Below are 18311 nucleotides of genomic sequence, written 5' to 3' on the forward strand. Positions count from 1 at the left end.
TAGGAGGCGTGGCAACCCTGGCCATCACACTAAAAAGATTCTCTTATCAATCATGTCTCACTCTCGGTTGTTTTTTTCATAATATTGGTCCGCTTTTCGACAATCTTGGACGGCTTTTGGACAATATCGGACGGCTTTTCAACAATTTTTGACGGCTATCCAACAATCTTTGACGGCTTTTCAACAATCTTTGACGGCCTTTCAACAATCTTGGAAGGCTTTTCGACAATCTTTAATGGCTTTTCGACAATTTTGGAAGGCTTTTCACCAATATTGGACGGCTTTTTAATATTCTTGGAAAATTGGTGTGAAATGTTTGGTGACTGGTGGACAATCTCGAGGTTTTGAATAATTCTAGATTTCTTTTGCGAGTCATCTCTGACAACGAGTTAAGTTTTGACGGTTCATGAACAATTTCACGCGGTGAGTGAAACTCGCACTTTAAAAACTCATACTTAAAGCCACCCGCCAAGTAGGCCAATAACCAAACCACTGGGGATGGACCTCATATTAGGGTAACTCAAAGAAGAGGGAAGAGGAAAGATATATCGAAGATAACCAGAGTTCTCATTATTTGGTTTTTTGAGGTCGAGATGAGAAGAACTTCAGTCAAAGCTACTAATTGAGTATCGAATAGTAGAACGTCGAATTAGAGAGAGAGTAAACTGTACTCGAGATCGTATAGTGTCTCAAAGTATAGCTTTAAGAAAAACATTCTCCATTAAAGTCTCGTGACTCCTTGGCAAGCATAACAAAAGATGAATACCCAGCTGGCACACAACGTCGTTTCAACGTTCACCTAACGTTGAAAGGACGTTGTGAACGTTAGATAAACGTTGAAACAACGTTGTGTGCCAGCTGAATAAAGGAGAAGGAGTACTAAACACTCCATGGAGCTTCACATTATTTTCTCCTTCTTATTTTAACCGCCTCTAAATTCCTTAATGTGTTGCTAAGCGTAATATAGAATGCTGGGGATTGAAAGCTTATGCATTGAAAGAAGTTCGTAAAATAAGATCGATAGCTACGTACAGGATTATAACCAATAATAATAAGTCAATAGCAAGATATAGTCGAATGAATTTGACGGAAGCAATGTTAATTTTTTATTATTAATCATGCTTCGATATATTAACCAATCATCTCTCGTCATAATCTCAATATTGACTGAGCACTCCTAACAGAAGAATTTAGGAAGTTTTGAACGGGTTTTCTGAGCGAATTTTTGGTACTGACTCACAATTAAAATTAAAATTTGGAAAATCAAATAGAACAATAATGACACGTAGAAGACAAGACACCCCAATTGTCTATCTGTAGTGTCTCTCGGAAAAAGCGGTAATTATTCAACTTTATTTAACTCAATTGACTCGATAATACTAGTGATATCCCATCTTGAGGATGTCAATCAAACACATGTTATAACGGTGGGTATATTTCTTATATTTTTTATTGCAAAAAAGGCATTAAAAAGCAAGCTATTTTTGGATCGTTTAGGTTGCAAATACAAATCTTTTGTGCACATTGCCAGATTTTCCTTTTCGATTGAGTTATACAACTTATTCCTGTTAGGTCAAATGGATTGCTCATCTTTAAAGTTAAACTTATCTGAAGGTTCTTTAAAAGATAAGGATGGAAAACTTGTCCATCTTTTAGTCGACAGTAAAGCGACAAAAAAAACGGAGGTGTGATTGCTTCGAATTTTGTTATCGCTTTCCTTTCGGCTTGCAGCCCCCGCTCGCCAAAAACGTTTTCTGTGCTATGTCAATGAAGTTAGTACTGAAGACAATATGAGAGTGAGTCTGAGAGTGTAATTCACCTTGTTAAAACCTTTCCTTTTAAAGAGCGGGACAATATAAAGATAAAATACACAATTTCAATGCCTGAATTCCCAAACTAAATAACTTATGCTGAAAAGGAGCACCTAATTATATTGAATTACTGCAGAAAAACTCATATTGGGTATTGCAACCTTTTGTTTACTTTTAAGAAAGTAACGTTCGAATTTGGAGAAATTCGAGCCGCGGTCAAAAAAACAAAGACACAAAAAAATAAGCAAAGCCAGGATGCTTTGTTGATTGACGTTTTTTTAGATTTGACAGTGGAGTGGCAGGTGCAAGGATGGTGACACAGTCAAGGGAAAGAATGGTCTGGTGGTTCTGTTTGAGTTTCTTGTTCGGTAGAGCAGCATGTTTTATAGACCAGGACGTTCACCATCAAAGAAGAGCGGGACATCATTCGAATTATGAAGTATGTAAAAGATGAAAATATATCTTAGCATGTGGTCATTGAGTTTCAAGCCCCAAAGGGCTAGATTTGAAACTCTTGTATCCCTGGGAAATGATCAATCCAAAATTCGTGACCCGCATGGTTTTCACACAAACGCGTAAAATCTTTGAATCACCAGATTTCGAAAATATGTTGTGTGAATAGAATTATTGTGCTGTGATCCTCAGCCTCACTGAGGCCTAGTCCTATATTTTAGGAAGGTATATATTATTGAAAGGTTAAAGATTCCTTCCTATCCCTTTGAGCTTTAAAGTCAAATACTGCAAAGCACCGAATAACAACAATTATTTCTTAACAATTACCTGATTGATAAAACATCTTCCAATTTCAGGTACATCATCACATGGGGAAAATGAAAATCCACACCAATCCAGACGGAGCAGATTTCGACTTCAGTGGCGGTGATTTACATGTTGACCTACATCCAGCACATAGTGATGTTTTTCCAATCTACAATTATTTTCATAGCGATTACCATGACGACCATCATGAAGAGCAAGAAGAAGAAGGCCACCATTTTGAACCGTTTCACGAAATGCATCATGGATCTGGTGATCATCATCACAGCATGACGAGGGTATGTCACTGATCTCCAAAATATCGTCTGGAAAAGTCTTCTCTATTTCTAAATGTTTAGAAAGGTCTTGGGAACTTTTCTTACCAAGTTCTGTAACAATTGCTATGGAAAAAGAACAAATTCCTTCAGTTGTATACCTATGAACGCATCAATTATCAATACTAGACATAATGTATATCCCATACCACGAATTACACGCCCTTATTTTGGTATATCGAGTTTTATACGACACTGAAGTCTGAATATAACTGGGAGGGTTAAACATCGAAAGATATTTTTTGTTTATTTAAAGAACTAACTACATAATCGAAAGAAGAAAAGAGATTCTCAGACAATCAGGGATCCATCAACAACAAAACCTTTCCAAAAACTCAGTGCAAAAATGTCGTCAATGATAGGAAAGTATAATAAAATAGAAATACACTTTTTAACACCATATTCTCCACATTATAGCACCACATGCCAGAGCACGGTTATGGAGAAAACGAGCAAGGTGGTTCACGAATGATGAGTCACGACAACGGAGGGAACCATGCAATAATATCTCACGAAGGAAGCCATCACGGAATGTCTCATGGTCATCACGGGATGTCTCATAGTCATGGGCATCACGGAATGTCTCACGGTCACGGACATCACGATGAAGAGGAAATAGCAGCCGATCACGGTCATGAACACATGCCACATTTATTTCCAATTGGTATGCATCACCCAGGCATGCATGGAGGTGAGTCTAAGGAAACACATCATCATAGCTTGAGCCTTATTTTACATTCGAAAAAAACCTGTTATTTGTAATTCAGTACTATTTCACATCTAACCAAATGTAGATAGATATCCCCCGAACACTTATTCTAATCTCTGATATTGAGAGTAAAGTTTTGCCTCCTTAAACTTTTTACCAATCTATGAATTCCAAGATTTATTCTATGCTTTTTACTGTCCGGTAAAAAATAGACCTCTTTCTCTTTTCCAATTTCGTGCTCATCATCAGGACACCACCACGGTCACCACGGTTTCCAGGGTAACGAACGGGGCCACCATTATGGTCATTCAGGTTCAATGCATAGACATGATTTTCATCCAGGTCACGTCGGCCATCATGGCTCACATCATGGTGGATGTTGTTCCCATGGCTACGGCAAAAACATTGTTCCTGGGCAACAAGATGATTCGTCAGCCACGAAGTCGAATTTTAATGTCAATAAACTGGTACCTAGTGATGCTTCCATGGGGATATTTCCAGCAGCAGCTTCCTTTGATGGGAAGAAGCCAGTCCTCGATTTTGTAGCTGAGTCAGCAAATATTGAAATGCGGAAACAACAGGGTGCTTTTTCTACGAGGGCGGTAACACCCGAGAAAATTGAATCATTTGTGGCAACACGCCCTGTTAACGAGCTGACGCCTAACGCGGCACGACTAGAAAACGCTGTCAAAAGATCCATGGGTATATTACAGAGCACAAGACAAAAACGGATGAAAGTTTACGGAAAACAGATCACTCCGGACATCGACGGAGATACGGAAACCATGCCAACAAGGCCAAACATCAGAAAGAAAGCGGAAAGACGGACATTTTTACGACCAGTCAATTTCAAAGGATCCATTTTAGATTCGTACAAGAAGCATTGGGATGATGACGAAGATGGTAAGAGCTTCTTTTTTCTTCTTTGAAATGGCGCACAATCAAAAAGTTACCGTGTGATAGTTAAGAACACTCGAGACGATTGGTTTTGTGTTATTTTTTTCGGAATAAGTTTTCAACTCTGAGCAATATCTCAAAACGTATATCTTATCAAGGATTGAACTATCGTTTTTACTCTGAGACGGAAAATATACCTAACACGACATGTATACATTTCAAATAATTTGCTAAATTCTAAGGCAAAAAAGTCTCTATTTATACTTCGCAGAGACCGAGATCTCTAAATAATATTGTGAAACGAGAATACAATTTTCAGAGAGTTTATGATTTGAATTCAATTGAAATATTTGTAGACGAGAAAGATGAGAAACAGGAAGATGAAGATACAGAGGAGGACGAATTCTTTGAAAAGAGACAAATGAGAAAGTGAAATGAGAAAATAATTTAATCAAGGTGTTTAACTTTAAGCTAACTCAGACACTACTAAAAGGGACACTGAACGGAAGAAAATCTTTGAATTTGAATATTTGCAGATGAGAAAGATGAGGAACAGGAAGACGAAGACACAGAGTAGGAGGACGAAAAAGACGAAGATAATCTTTGAATTTTGAATATCTCTAGTAAAGAAAACTAAGGGGAGAAGTCTTCAATGACTAGCTTTACATTTGAATATTTGCAGATGATAAAGATGAGAAACAGGAAGACGAAGATACAGAGGAGGAGGACGAGAAAGACGAAGAAGAAGATGGAGATGATGAAGATGACGATGAACAAAGGAGACATCGTCATCACCGAAGACATCACCATCACAGAAAACATCATACAGTTTCACTTGATGATCAACCTGAAGATAATGAATACAATAAATACAATCAAGATAGTAAGAATCACTTATTTGTCCTCCCGTCATTGCTCAATTGTTATAATTAGTTAGAACGGATATTTGTGTCAGGTTGGAACTTTTTTCGATGCTATGAGGAATTGCTATGAATGATTTTGTAGGTCAGGAGTGCGGATTATTTCAAATTGCTTCAGTCACTCTACCGTACTCAAAAGTGCAAATACATACACTCGCTATTGTATCTGAGGTGGTAACGTTGCTCACATGAATAAGCATTCGCGTGAGCAATTGTTCTCCCACGCTCGTTCGAGTAATGTCACTGATACAATACACCATGACACAGTGTCATACGGTGTCCAGTAAGCACTATAATTTCCATACCTTAGAATAGGTAACTATTCCAGGATGATAGGGACGAAAAATTATCCCTCCTTCATACAACTCTATAAAAAGTCAAAAAAAAAGTCAAAAAAAAAAGTCAAAAAATCAAATGAAAATTCAAAAAGTATCCCACATCGGTGGGATCATTCTTTCATCCCTCCTTCATTCCTGTAAAATTTCAGAAATAAATGAATGAATTGCTGTTGACAAATCAAAAGAGCCAATCACAAAATTAGTATCTGAGAAAGCTTAAGAGCTCATCACTCAACGTGGGGGCTAAAATAATTCAGCTTAATAGTTAACTTCAATTACCCAAATTGAAGCTCATGAATCTGAAAAATTTTCCTCTGCAGCGCAATATTCTTATAAAAAGTGTGCAAAATAATTTATCTTAAACTTAGAACTGAACGCAATTTACATTGGAAAACCCTTTTTTACTGGATCAATTTTTTGAAAGTGTCTTTAGCGTCAAAAGTCCTGGGGGCTAACAAAAAATTCATAAATCTTTGGGGGTCTTTAAACTCAGGGGGGACCTAATTTTTGCCTGGTACCTAAACCCAGGCTGACGCTATGCAGCCTTAAATTTGAGATAGACCCATTTTGCATATAGTGAGGAGGGTCCCATCTACATGAAACAGGGTCAATCTCAAAATTTATGTTCAGAAAAGCAGAAAAACTTTTAGTTTTCTCAGGCAATAATTTTGAGATAGGGCCTTTTGATTTGTCAACGAATGTCAAATGCAATATCTTGTTGCATAAGAGATTCAGATATGGTTATGCGACGTTGACGCTAAGCATTATAAATAGTTATCGGCGATCCAAAAAATATCTGTAATCTGATTGGTTAAAAAGAGTACAATATATCTTGTATTTTACATGTAAAAATATAAATTGACGAAAAGATGTTGTTGCATTGTAGCAGTAGCAGCAATCTAACGTCACTTTGCTTCAAAAGTGCCCTACGCTTTTTTCCAACACAAAAAGTGCATTTTTTGGGTCACCGATAAACCAGTTATCAGACATTTGCTCGTACAATATGGAAATATTTCACTCGTTCCGGATTTTCCGTATATTTTCCTCGCCTTGTACGGAAAATCTCGGAACTCGTAAAATATTTCTCATATTGTACTCGCAACTTTCTGATAACTATTACATATCTGACGTATGACATCTTTTAATCAAAATCAACGATGGTAAAATCTCTGTCGCATATTTTGAAAAGTAGACGGCAACTTGACTATCTGCATCTGCATTAATTAATTTCTTACCTTAAAATTAGGGAGTCGATCCTCTCATACTGTATTACCCTCCTCTTACTTTCAAATAATATAATGAACTTTTGTGACCATTTCAAACAACCATAACACAATAAAACATGGAGAAATAGCGATAAAGGAGCAAAAGAGCTTCCAAGTGAAAAGTGAATAGCCACATAGCAACTCTCTACACTCCTTGGATATTTATCTTGTCTTTCTTGTATGATCTAACCAAACGAATTCATTCCACAGACTTTAAAGTTGCCTCAAACGCCCATTATTCAAATTTTCCATATTTTTTTCAGTACATTTTTTTTATCTAAATGAGAAGAAGAAAATATATAAAAATACTAAGACGTTCATAAAGAAACCTTCTAAAATCCTATCAAGTACAAGTCATCTTTGCTATTACAGTAACTTTTGAAGCACACTTTTCCGTGGTATCATTTACTATGTACCAGAGTGTATCTCACGTTTATCGCTTCGTAGTATCGCATTGTCTGTTTGATAAAAAAATTCCCGTAAGGAGACCTCTGCAATGAAGTATGATTTATAAATAGCAACACTTCTGTCATCGTCTCCCCTCTCTCACCAACACTCCATCGCAGCGGTCGGTTTGAAAAATATAAATAATAAAAGACAAGAACAACAGAACCTCTTCGGCAATAAATTTTGAAATTAGGTCTGTGCACAGACAAAGTATAATTAGATTCGAAACAGATTTGTCCTGCTAAATACTGTAGCTCAGACTTCAATTTGAAACTAATATTGTTTAATCACTTCCAGAGAAACTCTATCCAGGAGGGCGGGATGCAGGCAACCGGACAGGCCTGTCACAAAAATCGGACAAAGCGGAACCTGTCAAAGAAGTAGTGGATCCTGAATACAAAATCAACGATAAGCTGACAGGTAAGGTTAACTCTCTCAAAAAATGAACATAAACTGAGGGGTAGGGTAGATCTCAAAAACTTGGTTTATTTATATTAAAGCTCAACTCGTGAAAACCCTGATCCACAAAGTAGGCTTTTAAGTGTTGACCTATTTTTCAGAGAAGGCCTGGACAGCTTTACATATCCAATCAATTTACCCAAATATTGTATCAGCAGAAAGAGAACGATATAATATAAACGACAGAATAATTCATAGGAAAAGGACCCAAATAGCCCCATTTTGATTCCCTATTTCAGCGCAAGAAGCACAACTAGAACATGATATGCAAAAGGAGAAAAACGAAGAGAAAGAATTGAAACATCTTTACAACAAACACCATCATCATCGTCATCACAAACACAAACATGGAAGACGTCACCATGGAAACAAACACAAACACCATGGTCGCCATAGTTACCACAAAGATGAAGAGGAAAAAGATGAAACTGAAGAGAAAATTGAAAAAGAGGAAAAAGTGACTAGAATTTTATGCTAGCCAGTGGTGTATCCGTCGGCCAACGGCCCCCCCAAAAAAAAGATTGAACAAAACCAGATCAAACCTTAAGTTAAATAAGTTCGACACTTGCCATACCCTTGACTTGGTCAGAGTTTGCATACCTTAAAGGTCTCTACTAAAATCAAAATTTAAGGGATAATCAAATGGTTTGAGATATTTAGATCACAGAAACCTTCTGTGGTCCTTTTAGTATAACCTCAAAGTATCTTTGCGTAACAACTATTCCAAAATCGAGATATCAAAATTTGAAATTTTTGAAAATGGGTTCTTACACGGTTTTTACTTTAAAATTCTATTGTTTTCATCCTAAAAGCCAAAAACCTATAACTTAAATATCTCAACTTTGGAAAATAGTTAGGCAAAATTATTTTGAGATTTTGCTCAGGACAATAGAAGGATCCCACATGCCAAATATTGGAAACCATCTGATTATCCCTTCGAATAAACCCCTCCGTAATACGATAATCAGTTCATAAAATTTATTCCTTTCATCGAAGGAGATCGAGAAGGAGAGTGCAAAGCATTTCCACAAACATCATCATCATCACCATGCAGATACTGACCAGAAAGAGGCTGATGATGTCATCAATACTTCTATCGAAGATAAATGTAAGCGAAAATTTTTATTTGAACATTCAGTTGGTAGAGATCCTGATCCGAACCAATGTCAGGCTAACATGCTTGAAAACAATAGATCTTTTGTTATGGAACAATAATGAAATCTAAGTATATGTCAAGCCTCAGCTCAAATTAATCCTGTGCTTAAGAAAAGAACGTGTATTTGCGTCACATTCATTTATACAGTGGTGATTATTTTATATCTTGGCCTTTTAATGTTCGAATTATAAAAAATCTAATAACTCGAACATGCACAGAGAACGCAAATTTGTTCGAGATACTAAGTAATGGCGTATGGCATTGTTAACTGAAGGGACCAGAAAACTGGCCCATGTTAAGGAGACTTTTTGAGTTAATAAGAAGGTTCAAATAAAGAGACCCCGCTGTATAAAAAGTGTAATGCTTAACCATTTGTCTACACAGCGGGTACAAAGATGAGCGGAAGTGAAGATACGGAAGATGACGATGAAAAAGATGATAAAGATGAAGATGACGTAAGAATTCTCTTTCATGACTTCTTTCCAATTTGACTTTAGAATATACCTTGATTACTAAATGTAAATTTCTACCTTATACAGGCATCAACCTAAAGGCTAGTCTACGTCATATCTTCCTTCGCTTCGAGCGTAAAACTCCTACTTTTTAGTAAGACCTAAAATCCTTCTATCGTGTAGACTACGATTAGCTAAAGGCTAATAGAGATTGACTAAGAATTGAAGTCTTTTCTGTTCGTCAATTTTTTTGCATCACTAGTAGAGAATCAAAAGATTTTGATGTAAAATTCGAGAAGTGATCTGAAAAAAGCTCAAAAGCGGAAGTACAACTTCCAATCTTAAGGAAATGATAACACATAATGTCGAAAGAAAAGACAATAGTTAGTTGTTGGAATATCGTGATGTTGTTGAGGGCCTACGACGAGTATAATAATATTTTTTGACATTTATCTTAGGACAAAGATGATGACGATGACGATGATGGTGAAAGTGAAACCAAAACACATCATCACCATGGCAACGACAAATTCAAATTTGCCGGTAGCGATAGCGGAATGAAAGGAGAAGAACTTCGTCAACATAAATTCCATGATAAGCTTGCGCACAAAACAATGCACAATTTTCATGGTGAGTCTGTTTGAACTGTCGAAAAGTTCTGTAAAACATTTTGTTATACAGTGTTCAGAGTCCCCATAAATAAAACAGTCGCGGGTAACACGAACGCATTGTTAACTGAAGGGACAAGATAACTTGTTCGAGTTAAAAAGACATTCGAGTTAAAGAGACTCGACTGTATCATCTAGTCTTGGTCTAGGTAGCCCAGGAGCCACTTTAGACTGGATGGCGCTGATAAGTGGCCCGGTGTAATTTGGCTGACTTGATCTTTTGGCTTTGCTTGAGGTGGTAGTAAATCCAGACTACTAGATCCAGTCCCTTTTTGGAGAAAAACAAACAGAAAATCATGACCAATAGACCAATTTTTTTCCAAATGTTAGAGGTATTTTTGTGCTTTTATAAACTTTGATGGGGCTTTAGAATATATTTCATTGTTTTGGTGTTTATTATATGATTTTTGAAAACGAAAGTAAAAGATTTAATGGCAAAATCCTCTAGTCTACGTCACTGGACTCAGCGCCATTAAAATCATCAAAAAGTAAAGTTCAGTCAAAAGTAGACTCTAGTCTATGCTCTAGGCGGTCAGTCCTCAGGACACATATACTTCATGAATTACTTTCGTTTCAGAAATCGAGCATCCTCACGAAGGGGAAGAGAAATTTGAGAAAGACGGAGAAGACGGGGAAGAAGAGATTGACATCAATGATAAAACTGGCGAAGGTGAGATATTCCTATGGTTACTAAACACAGTGGCCCCTCCACAGCCTTAGAGCATTCGGCTACAAAAGATTCTGGTTTGCTATCACTTTCATTAGCTTAGTCGCATATAAATTTATGGCGAAATGAGTTAATATTTATTTACAAATAATGTGACATTCTAAATTTCTAAATCAATTTAGAATATTACAAATGATTACTTTAGTTCAACTAAGCTTCGGTGCTCAGCAATTAATTTTTAGAAAAAAATTCCATGTATTTCGTTTTCAACCAAGGTGACAAAGACGAGGATTCGGTGGAAAAACGTTTAGAAGAAGCGAAAGCAAGACTTCCTTTACGTTTCGGGAAAGAGGCTGAAAAATTACGTCATTATGGTGACGTCAAAGAATGGGGGACTGAGAACGAGAAAGAAACAGCGGATGAAGAAATGTCCAAACATTTTGAACAAAATGAAGATAAAAAGTTAGAAGGTGGGTCTTTCAATTTAATACCTTAAGGGCTCTGACCATAGTCGGAAAATTGATTTTAGTATTTGAACATAAAAGTTATATTTTAGGTTCTTTAACACTTTTAACAAAGAATTGCCTTTATAAATTGCTTTTTAATCAAATCCCTTCAGAGTAATTAAGAATTTAATTGCAGAAATGACGTTAACTTTAAAAAGACGTTAATAATATGTTGCATCACCTTATTTTATAAAAAGTGCTAAGTTTTAATGGGTAATTAACCTTTTTGTTTCAAAATTTCTTTACACTGTCCGCAAAGAATTGAACTATTTTAAATTTTGCGGAAAATTTTTCTAAAAAGATGTGTCAAAAGTTATGACTGTTTTTTTAAGCAAAATCCAGATGAAAAACCACTATTTTGAAGATTTCGAGACAAAGAAGCATTTACAAAAATTTTCCGCAAAAATCTTTATTGTTCGGTAAAAGATACACCATCTACTGCCAAAATTTTTTCAAAATGTTTTTTCTTCGCCGAAACTAAGCTCTTCAAAGTTGAAATACTCTTACTCGCAAAAGTCTTCATTTTCTTCTTCATCAAATTTTTTCATTGCAATTTTTGAATTTTCAGATTCAGGAATAGTTTGTCTAACAGAAAATGTATAACATGCCATAGTTTTGTTGGTTACATCAGTCAGAAAACACATTTTAAACACGGCAATTATGAAAAATTCACTATGGTCAGAGGCCTTAAACGAGGAAAATTATTATTATTGGGAAAAGTCTTTTTTGCCCGACTACATAAGTTTTTCTCTCTAGTTTTTCATCCTAAGAGACTATTCAACGCACTATTGTTTAGTCTTCGATTGAAAGTTAAAAGAATTTTTCTACAGATCGAAAATATTGGGATTTACTTCAGGAATTGACTCGCCTAGGACTAATAAAACTTCCACAAAAAAGTTTGACCCGAGGTCTTTTGTTTTGATCACTGTTTAGGAGCAGACCACGACTTTTACAACGACAAACCCAATTTTAATGACGAAGCAGAAAAGCAAGGCGAAGAAGAGCAGAAGAACCGTGCAGGAGAGTGGCACGAAGGAGATCTACACCAAGAAGGTCCGCCCCCACCTCCGCCTGAAGATGACCATGGAGCTCCGCCACCCGAGGAAGAAGGTGTGCATTTTGAGGGTGGGGAAGGTGGACCAGATGGGCCACCTCCAGAAATAGAACATTCAGAAGCTGAATGGCGTGGTCCTGAAGATGGAGGGGGCCCCGAAAATGAAGACCACCCTCCGCCCGAGATGGGCGATCGTAGGGGATTGACAACAAGGTTGAATAAGACAGTATCATCAATATCAATCCCAGTCGTAAACGTGAAATCATTCTCGCAAAAAGATATTTACGAAGCACTCAAGAAACAAGAAATGAGTAAAACATTAAAAAACGTTGAAACAGGTGTTGGAAGACAAAAAATGTTTCAAGAACTGAAATCAGAGATGAAGAACGAGGACAAATTACCGAACGTCGAGCAACGACCGATAACGGACGCAAACATTTACGACCAACTGAAGAAAGACATTACAAGTGAAGAAAGACAAGCCAAAGCAACCGAAAACCAGATAACTGATACACAAAGAACTATCAACGAAGTTAATATTTTCGATCAGCTCAAGAAAGACGTCAAAACTGACTCGCAAATGTCTGAAGGACAAACGAACGACTTATCCAACAAAGCTATAGACCCAAATGAAGATATCATTCAAAAACCCGAAAATGCGAAAATGGTAGATAATAAATTATTGAAAGATTTCAAACAGCGATTTACGGAGGAGAATGGGTTCCAGTCAGCGCAAAGTGCAGATCAAATGCTCAATCAACTCCAAGAACTAGCCTTGACAAATCAAAAACAAATTGATGCAAACCAGGCTAACGGAGACTTTTATAAAACAGCGCTGAGTAGCAAGCGGCAGGAGCTTCAAGTAGCATCTAGCAGTGACAAGAGACATATAATTACAAATTTAAAATCATATAATAAACTATCCAAAAAAGTGAAAAAAGTTTACACAATAAATAAAATGAAGAAAAAGGTTAAACGTAAGCATAAGCATAAAAAATTGAAAGGGAGACATTTGAGATTACGGAAACATAAATTACGGACACTTAAAATAACGGACGGATTGCGGAAACAGACTGTCCGATATTTCAGTAGGCTCAATACAGCGGCAAAAAGAGCTAAACTAGGTTGAGCTGATAACTGTAAAGGTAATATTGTTCGAAGTGAAACTGAATCGTTTTATGATGTCACGTGAGAAATAAACTCGATGGAGAGGTTTTAAAGAAGAGGTTGAGGGCTGATGCACCTGCCTTCATCTTAATCAAATGATATCAAATAAGATGTTTCACACATCTACATTTTAGTTAATTTCAATGCGGCTTTAAGTTTTGTGTTTTTTATTAAATATTTTTTGAAGGAATATTAAAAAAAATAAAATTCTTTAAAAATAAAAAATAACAGAATATCATTAATATTTAGACTAGTTCTTTATTAAATGTGTCAATGCAAAATGATTGTGAAAGGTAACTATTTTGAAATTGTGAGTCGCTCACTCTTTATCTGTAAAAAACTGTGCGGAATATTTTTATCCCATGAGCAGCACTTACTATACAATATGAGTGTGACCCGGTTTGATTCTTATGAACGTTTGCACGATCAAGTTGATCAAGTTGATCAATCAATTAAATTCATTTAGAAAGCTCTTTGTTAGAATAATCACTGATGATTCCAAATAACCACCAAAGGATCTCTGTCGTCTTTATATTGACCAAAAGCAACAAAAATTTCCATTACCTTCTTTGGTATTTTTGCGCCAAGAATACACCGAATGTTTGCCATCTGGTCATATATCTCTGCTGCATATTCCAAGATATGTTATGATACACTTCATTGGACAGTCTCATCACCCTCTGTAACTTCTTTCAATGTCAACATTTCCAAAACACCTTTACCTTTGGTCTCTTTTGAAATGGTGTCATCAATGATTCGATAAAACCCAGGGTCGATCAGACATTCCTTAAAAAAAAAGAAGCTAAAGTCATGGATTGCTGGTGCTTTGGGGTATCGTCCGCTTTTTAGACCCACCCTAACTTATTTGAAACTAAGTGAGTCCCCCAAGTGTGTCCACTAGCTTTGCTGTAGAAAAAGGTTGGTCTAAAAATATACTAAGTATCACAGAGTACCAGGCTAATAGTCAATGAGGTTCGCAAACAGCCAAGGTAGCAAAGACTCTACAAGGAAATCCAGTAGCCTCTACTTCAACATAATATGGCAGCTAACCAGTAAAAACACACTTGTGCAATATAATTATCTTTAAGAGAGGTTAAATACTCACAATTTCTAGCTTTCCACAATCCCAATCTTCAGATTCCACAGTGGCAATTGATGGTAACAGTTTATCTTTCAATTTCTTTGCACTGTCTTTTGGTAAAACGATTCTGATCCTCATCTGTGCTTTCTCTATGGGAATAGTTTCTTTAAGCTGTCGAATAACTTCTAGCGCCTAGAAAACAGAAAATTCGGGTCCCTTAGAAAATTTAGTTTCTTACATACTTCTGCAAAATAGTGGATATTTTAGCATCAGGACCAAGATCAAAGGGCTAGACTTGAGACTCCTGGATGTGAAATGAAGCCACTTATTTCCCATTCAGAACACCTGCGCGTGGTTTTTTATTTTCAAGTCCTCAAAAACAAAGAAACCAATAGATACAATCCGTCGTCATGATTGCGGTGCGTTCTGGATGGGAAATAAGTGGCTTCACTTTTTCTTGCCTGGGAAAGGTTAGAGATTCTATCTAGCCCTTTGGGCTTTAAACTCAATGCTCTCGACATTGAAAGTGCATAGGAAAAGGTTTTAACAGGGGAAAAAAAAAGAGAAAAGAAAAATGAAGGCTAAAAATACAGTCATTTCGATTATAAGATAACTAATTCTTAATTCTAAGGAACAGGTTTTTTTTTAAGTTAATTAGCTCAGAAAATCAGGTGAAAATTATGTTTGAAAACTGAAAACACTCTAAATTTTCCTTCAAATTCTTGATGAATAGATCATCGAAAATGAAAACCAAGAAACATACCTGTTGTTTTGTGCTTTTGGTTGGTTTGACAGAATAATGAATTTCTTTCATAGCACTTTCTATGACACCAACAGTATAAGGGCGTTTGGTGTCCGGATTTACACACTTGTCCGATACGATTGATGCAATGTCACGAAACATGGTTTCTAGTTGTTGAGTTCGTTCCTTGTCTGAAACTTGTAATTCACCTTTTGCTAAAATCTAAATATAGGAAAAAATATCAAAGCTGTTATCATTGTATCTGCTCTGAATACAGCGAATGAGAGAGATCACTCTAGGTGTTCCACAAGGCTCGATTCTCGGGCCTCTTTTATTTAATATTTTTATAAATGATTTATTTCTTTTTATTGTGAAAGCTAGCATTAGCAATTTTGCCGGTGTTAATACCTTACACTCGTGCGCTGAAACTTTTGCAGAAGTCATCTCGAATCTAGAGTTTGTCCTGAAAATAATCTTAGACTGGTTTTTAAACAACTACCTCGCTGCAAATCCTGGTAAATTTCAAATGCTAGTTTTAGGAAATCGGAATATTGCTATAGAAATCACTGTCAGGAATTTAACTATAAGATCTACGAATTCTGTTGAGCTCCTCGGTATTACCATTGATAACAATCTATCTTTCGAATTACATATCAATGATCTTTGCTCTAAAGCTAGGTTGAGAGTCTGGAGTCTGAACAGAATAGGCAATTATCTAAATTTTGATCAACGAAAGTTGATACTAACGCTTACATCATGTAAACCTTTAACTATGCACCAATAATTTGGATGTTTTGTAATAAAACTACATATGAAGAAATCACCAAAGTCCACAAACGGGCATTGAGAACATTACTTTGTGATTTCAGAAATGACTATGAGGCTTTATTGCAAAACGCCAAATGTAGAACGGTTCATGAAATTCAGCTTTGCTTTCTACTTTGTGAGGTTTACTAATCCGAAAATAAATTAAATCCAAAGTTCATGCAACAAATCTATATAACGAAGAAAATAAAATTTTTAACTTCCGAAACAAAGTTTTGATGACAATACCTAATGCTAAGTCTCAAAGTTTTGGAACTCAATCCTTTTTTTTCCGAGGAAGCCTGATCTGGAATCAAATCCCAGAAAAAATTAAGCTCGAACCATCAATCGATTCTTTCAAATCCTCGCTGAAAAAAACCTTACAAATATTTGCCTTTGTAAAATATGTATGTAAAAATTTTTTATCTTATATATTCTTTATTATAGTATTGCATATTCTCTACAGTTGGTATTAATTAGTATTTTATTATGTCAAACCAACATTAAATAAATAAAAATAAATAAAATAAAATGTAACCATTCAACACTTCATCCTTGTTGTTGGAATGTTTTACTTTAAAGTCTATACTCGGCTTTCTTACAAATCTTTCTGAAATTTCAAAAAAAAAGAAAAAGAAAGAGAAGTTCAAACTTCAATGCCATGAAAAATGTTCATACCTGTAAAAGAATTTCTTTATCATCATCTGTTCCAAAAGCTTTCTTCAGGTCTTCTTTTTTTGCTAGCTGTCCTTTGGAAACATTGGTGAAAATTTGTTGTGTTTGAACCACCTCGTCAAGGTCCTTTTCACTGTAAAGTTGAAAAAGCAGCCGGTTTTACAGAAAGTTTCCTGGCCTGGAATTTCAGTTATCTTTGCCTCTGCATCTTTTGCTGCGGAAAAATGCTTTTTATCAATTTTGCCTAGACAAAACATCATTTCCTGCGGCATTTTTTTTGTTAACTGAATTTTAGGAAACTAATATTCAAAAGTTGCTTACTTACTACTGTTCTTTCATTTGTGATGAAAAATATGAATAGTTCCAATTTCTTGTGAAACTCAGTGGCCAAATCTTTAAATCTATGTGATTATTGATGTTATGTAATTATCTCAATATTTCTCAAAAATTTACCACAGCAAAATCTTTGCTGCGGCCAATTAAAAAGACTGAGTTTCACAAGAAATTGGAACTATTCTTATTTTTCATCACATATGAAAGACTGGTAGTCATTCAGCTTGTCATTGTAAATATCTCTGGACTGAAATTAAAATTTCAATGAAAAGAAATACACAAAACGCAAATTACAAAGGAAACTTACGCTCCTTTACGCCACGATATGACTTTATTTTTGTAGCAAGCTATTTCAAATCTTTTTCCATGCTTCTTTTGTCTAACAACAGCAATATTTGTCAACCGAATTTGATTTGTAGGGGTGAAAATTGATGCTGACATTGTGGAATTTGTTGTTTTATTTTTCTATGATTTCAAAAGACAATACAATTATTTGAATTTTTAATCACCTAAGGAATCTTGTTTGAACATTACAAAGATTTTCAAATTCAATTGGCTCAGTTGCAAACATAACCTCAAATGTTTGTAAACCATAGCATAGGGGGGGTTTCAGGGGGTACCCGATTCTGCAATTCCGCCAATTTTGTCTCCAATTTCCGTCAAACCGTCTTAAAATTGAACCAAAATTCCGTCACCGAAAATTCCTTTAAAATTCAATATTTTTGTCGAAAATTCCGCAAATTTTGAATATCTTCCACCAATTCCGAAATTCCGCAAATTCTTTTGCTAAATTCCGTTTTTCGCACTAAAATTGTCTAATTTTCCGTCTCTGTCAGAGAACCCAATTTCCGTAATTCCGTCTAAATTTTCGCCAAATTCCGCCACTCCGTCCGAAAAAAGGGCCGATTCCGCTCCTCCGCCAACCATGAACCCCCCCCCCAGCATAAAATACCAAACTTGCAATTACAAGAAGGTCCCCAATTAAATACCCCCTCAAATAAATTTCCCCTTGGAATAAACAAATTGAATTGAAAAAAAATTGGTCTAATGTCAACACTCCTCCTCTTAT

At 35.9% G+C, this 18311-nt stretch overlaps 2 protein-coding genes across 3 annotated transcripts; one reads left to right on the forward strand and one right to left on the reverse strand.

The window, feature by feature from the left end:
* Window positions 1-1977: 1977 nt before the first annotated feature.
* On the forward strand, window positions 1978-13569 carry LOC136819649 (uncharacterized protein DDB_G0283697-like). 2 transcript variants are annotated; one of them, XM_067075893.1, is made up of 13 exons: window positions 1978-2250; window positions 2621-2866; window positions 3320-3593; window positions 3954-4514; window positions 5191-5391; window positions 7776-7898; window positions 8177-8394; window positions 8934-9045; window positions 9478-9548; window positions 10004-10175; window positions 10791-10883; window positions 11156-11350; window positions 12320-13569. In XM_067075893.1, exons 1-13 carry the CDS (start codon window positions 2122-2124, stop codon window positions 13567-13569), a joined length of 3645 nt encoding a protein of 1214 aa, XP_066931994.1. In that variant the 5' UTR covers window positions 1978-2121. The 2 variants fall into 2 exon arrangements, with proteins under 2 accessions (XP_066931994.1, XP_066931993.1); XM_067075892.1 differs by having other exon boundaries at window positions 1982-2250; window positions 3861-4514.
* On the reverse strand, window positions 13334-17739 carry LOC136819650 (ribosome maturation protein SBDS-like). The gene is made up of 5 exons (XM_067075894.1): window positions 17550-17739; window positions 16913-17042; window positions 15452-15652; window positions 14713-14880; window positions 13334-14393 (listed from the first exon to the last, which is right to left on the reverse strand). The coding sequence occupies exons 1-5, from the start codon at window positions 17681-17683 to the stop codon at window positions 14265-14267; spliced, it is 762 nt and encodes a 253-aa protein (XP_066931995.1). The 5' UTR covers window positions 17684-17739; the 3' UTR covers window positions 13334-14264.
* Between the last annotated feature and the right edge of the window lie 572 nt (window positions 17740-18311).

The sequence above is a fragment of the Clytia hemisphaerica genome, unplaced genomic scaffold (genome assembly GCF_902728285.1).
Source record: "Clytia hemisphaerica strain Z4C2 unplaced genomic scaffold, Clytia hemisphaerica genome assembly, whole genome shotgun sequence".
Classification (NCBI taxonomy): Eukaryota; Metazoa; Cnidaria; class Hydrozoa; order Leptothecata; family Clytiidae; genus Clytia; species Clytia hemisphaerica.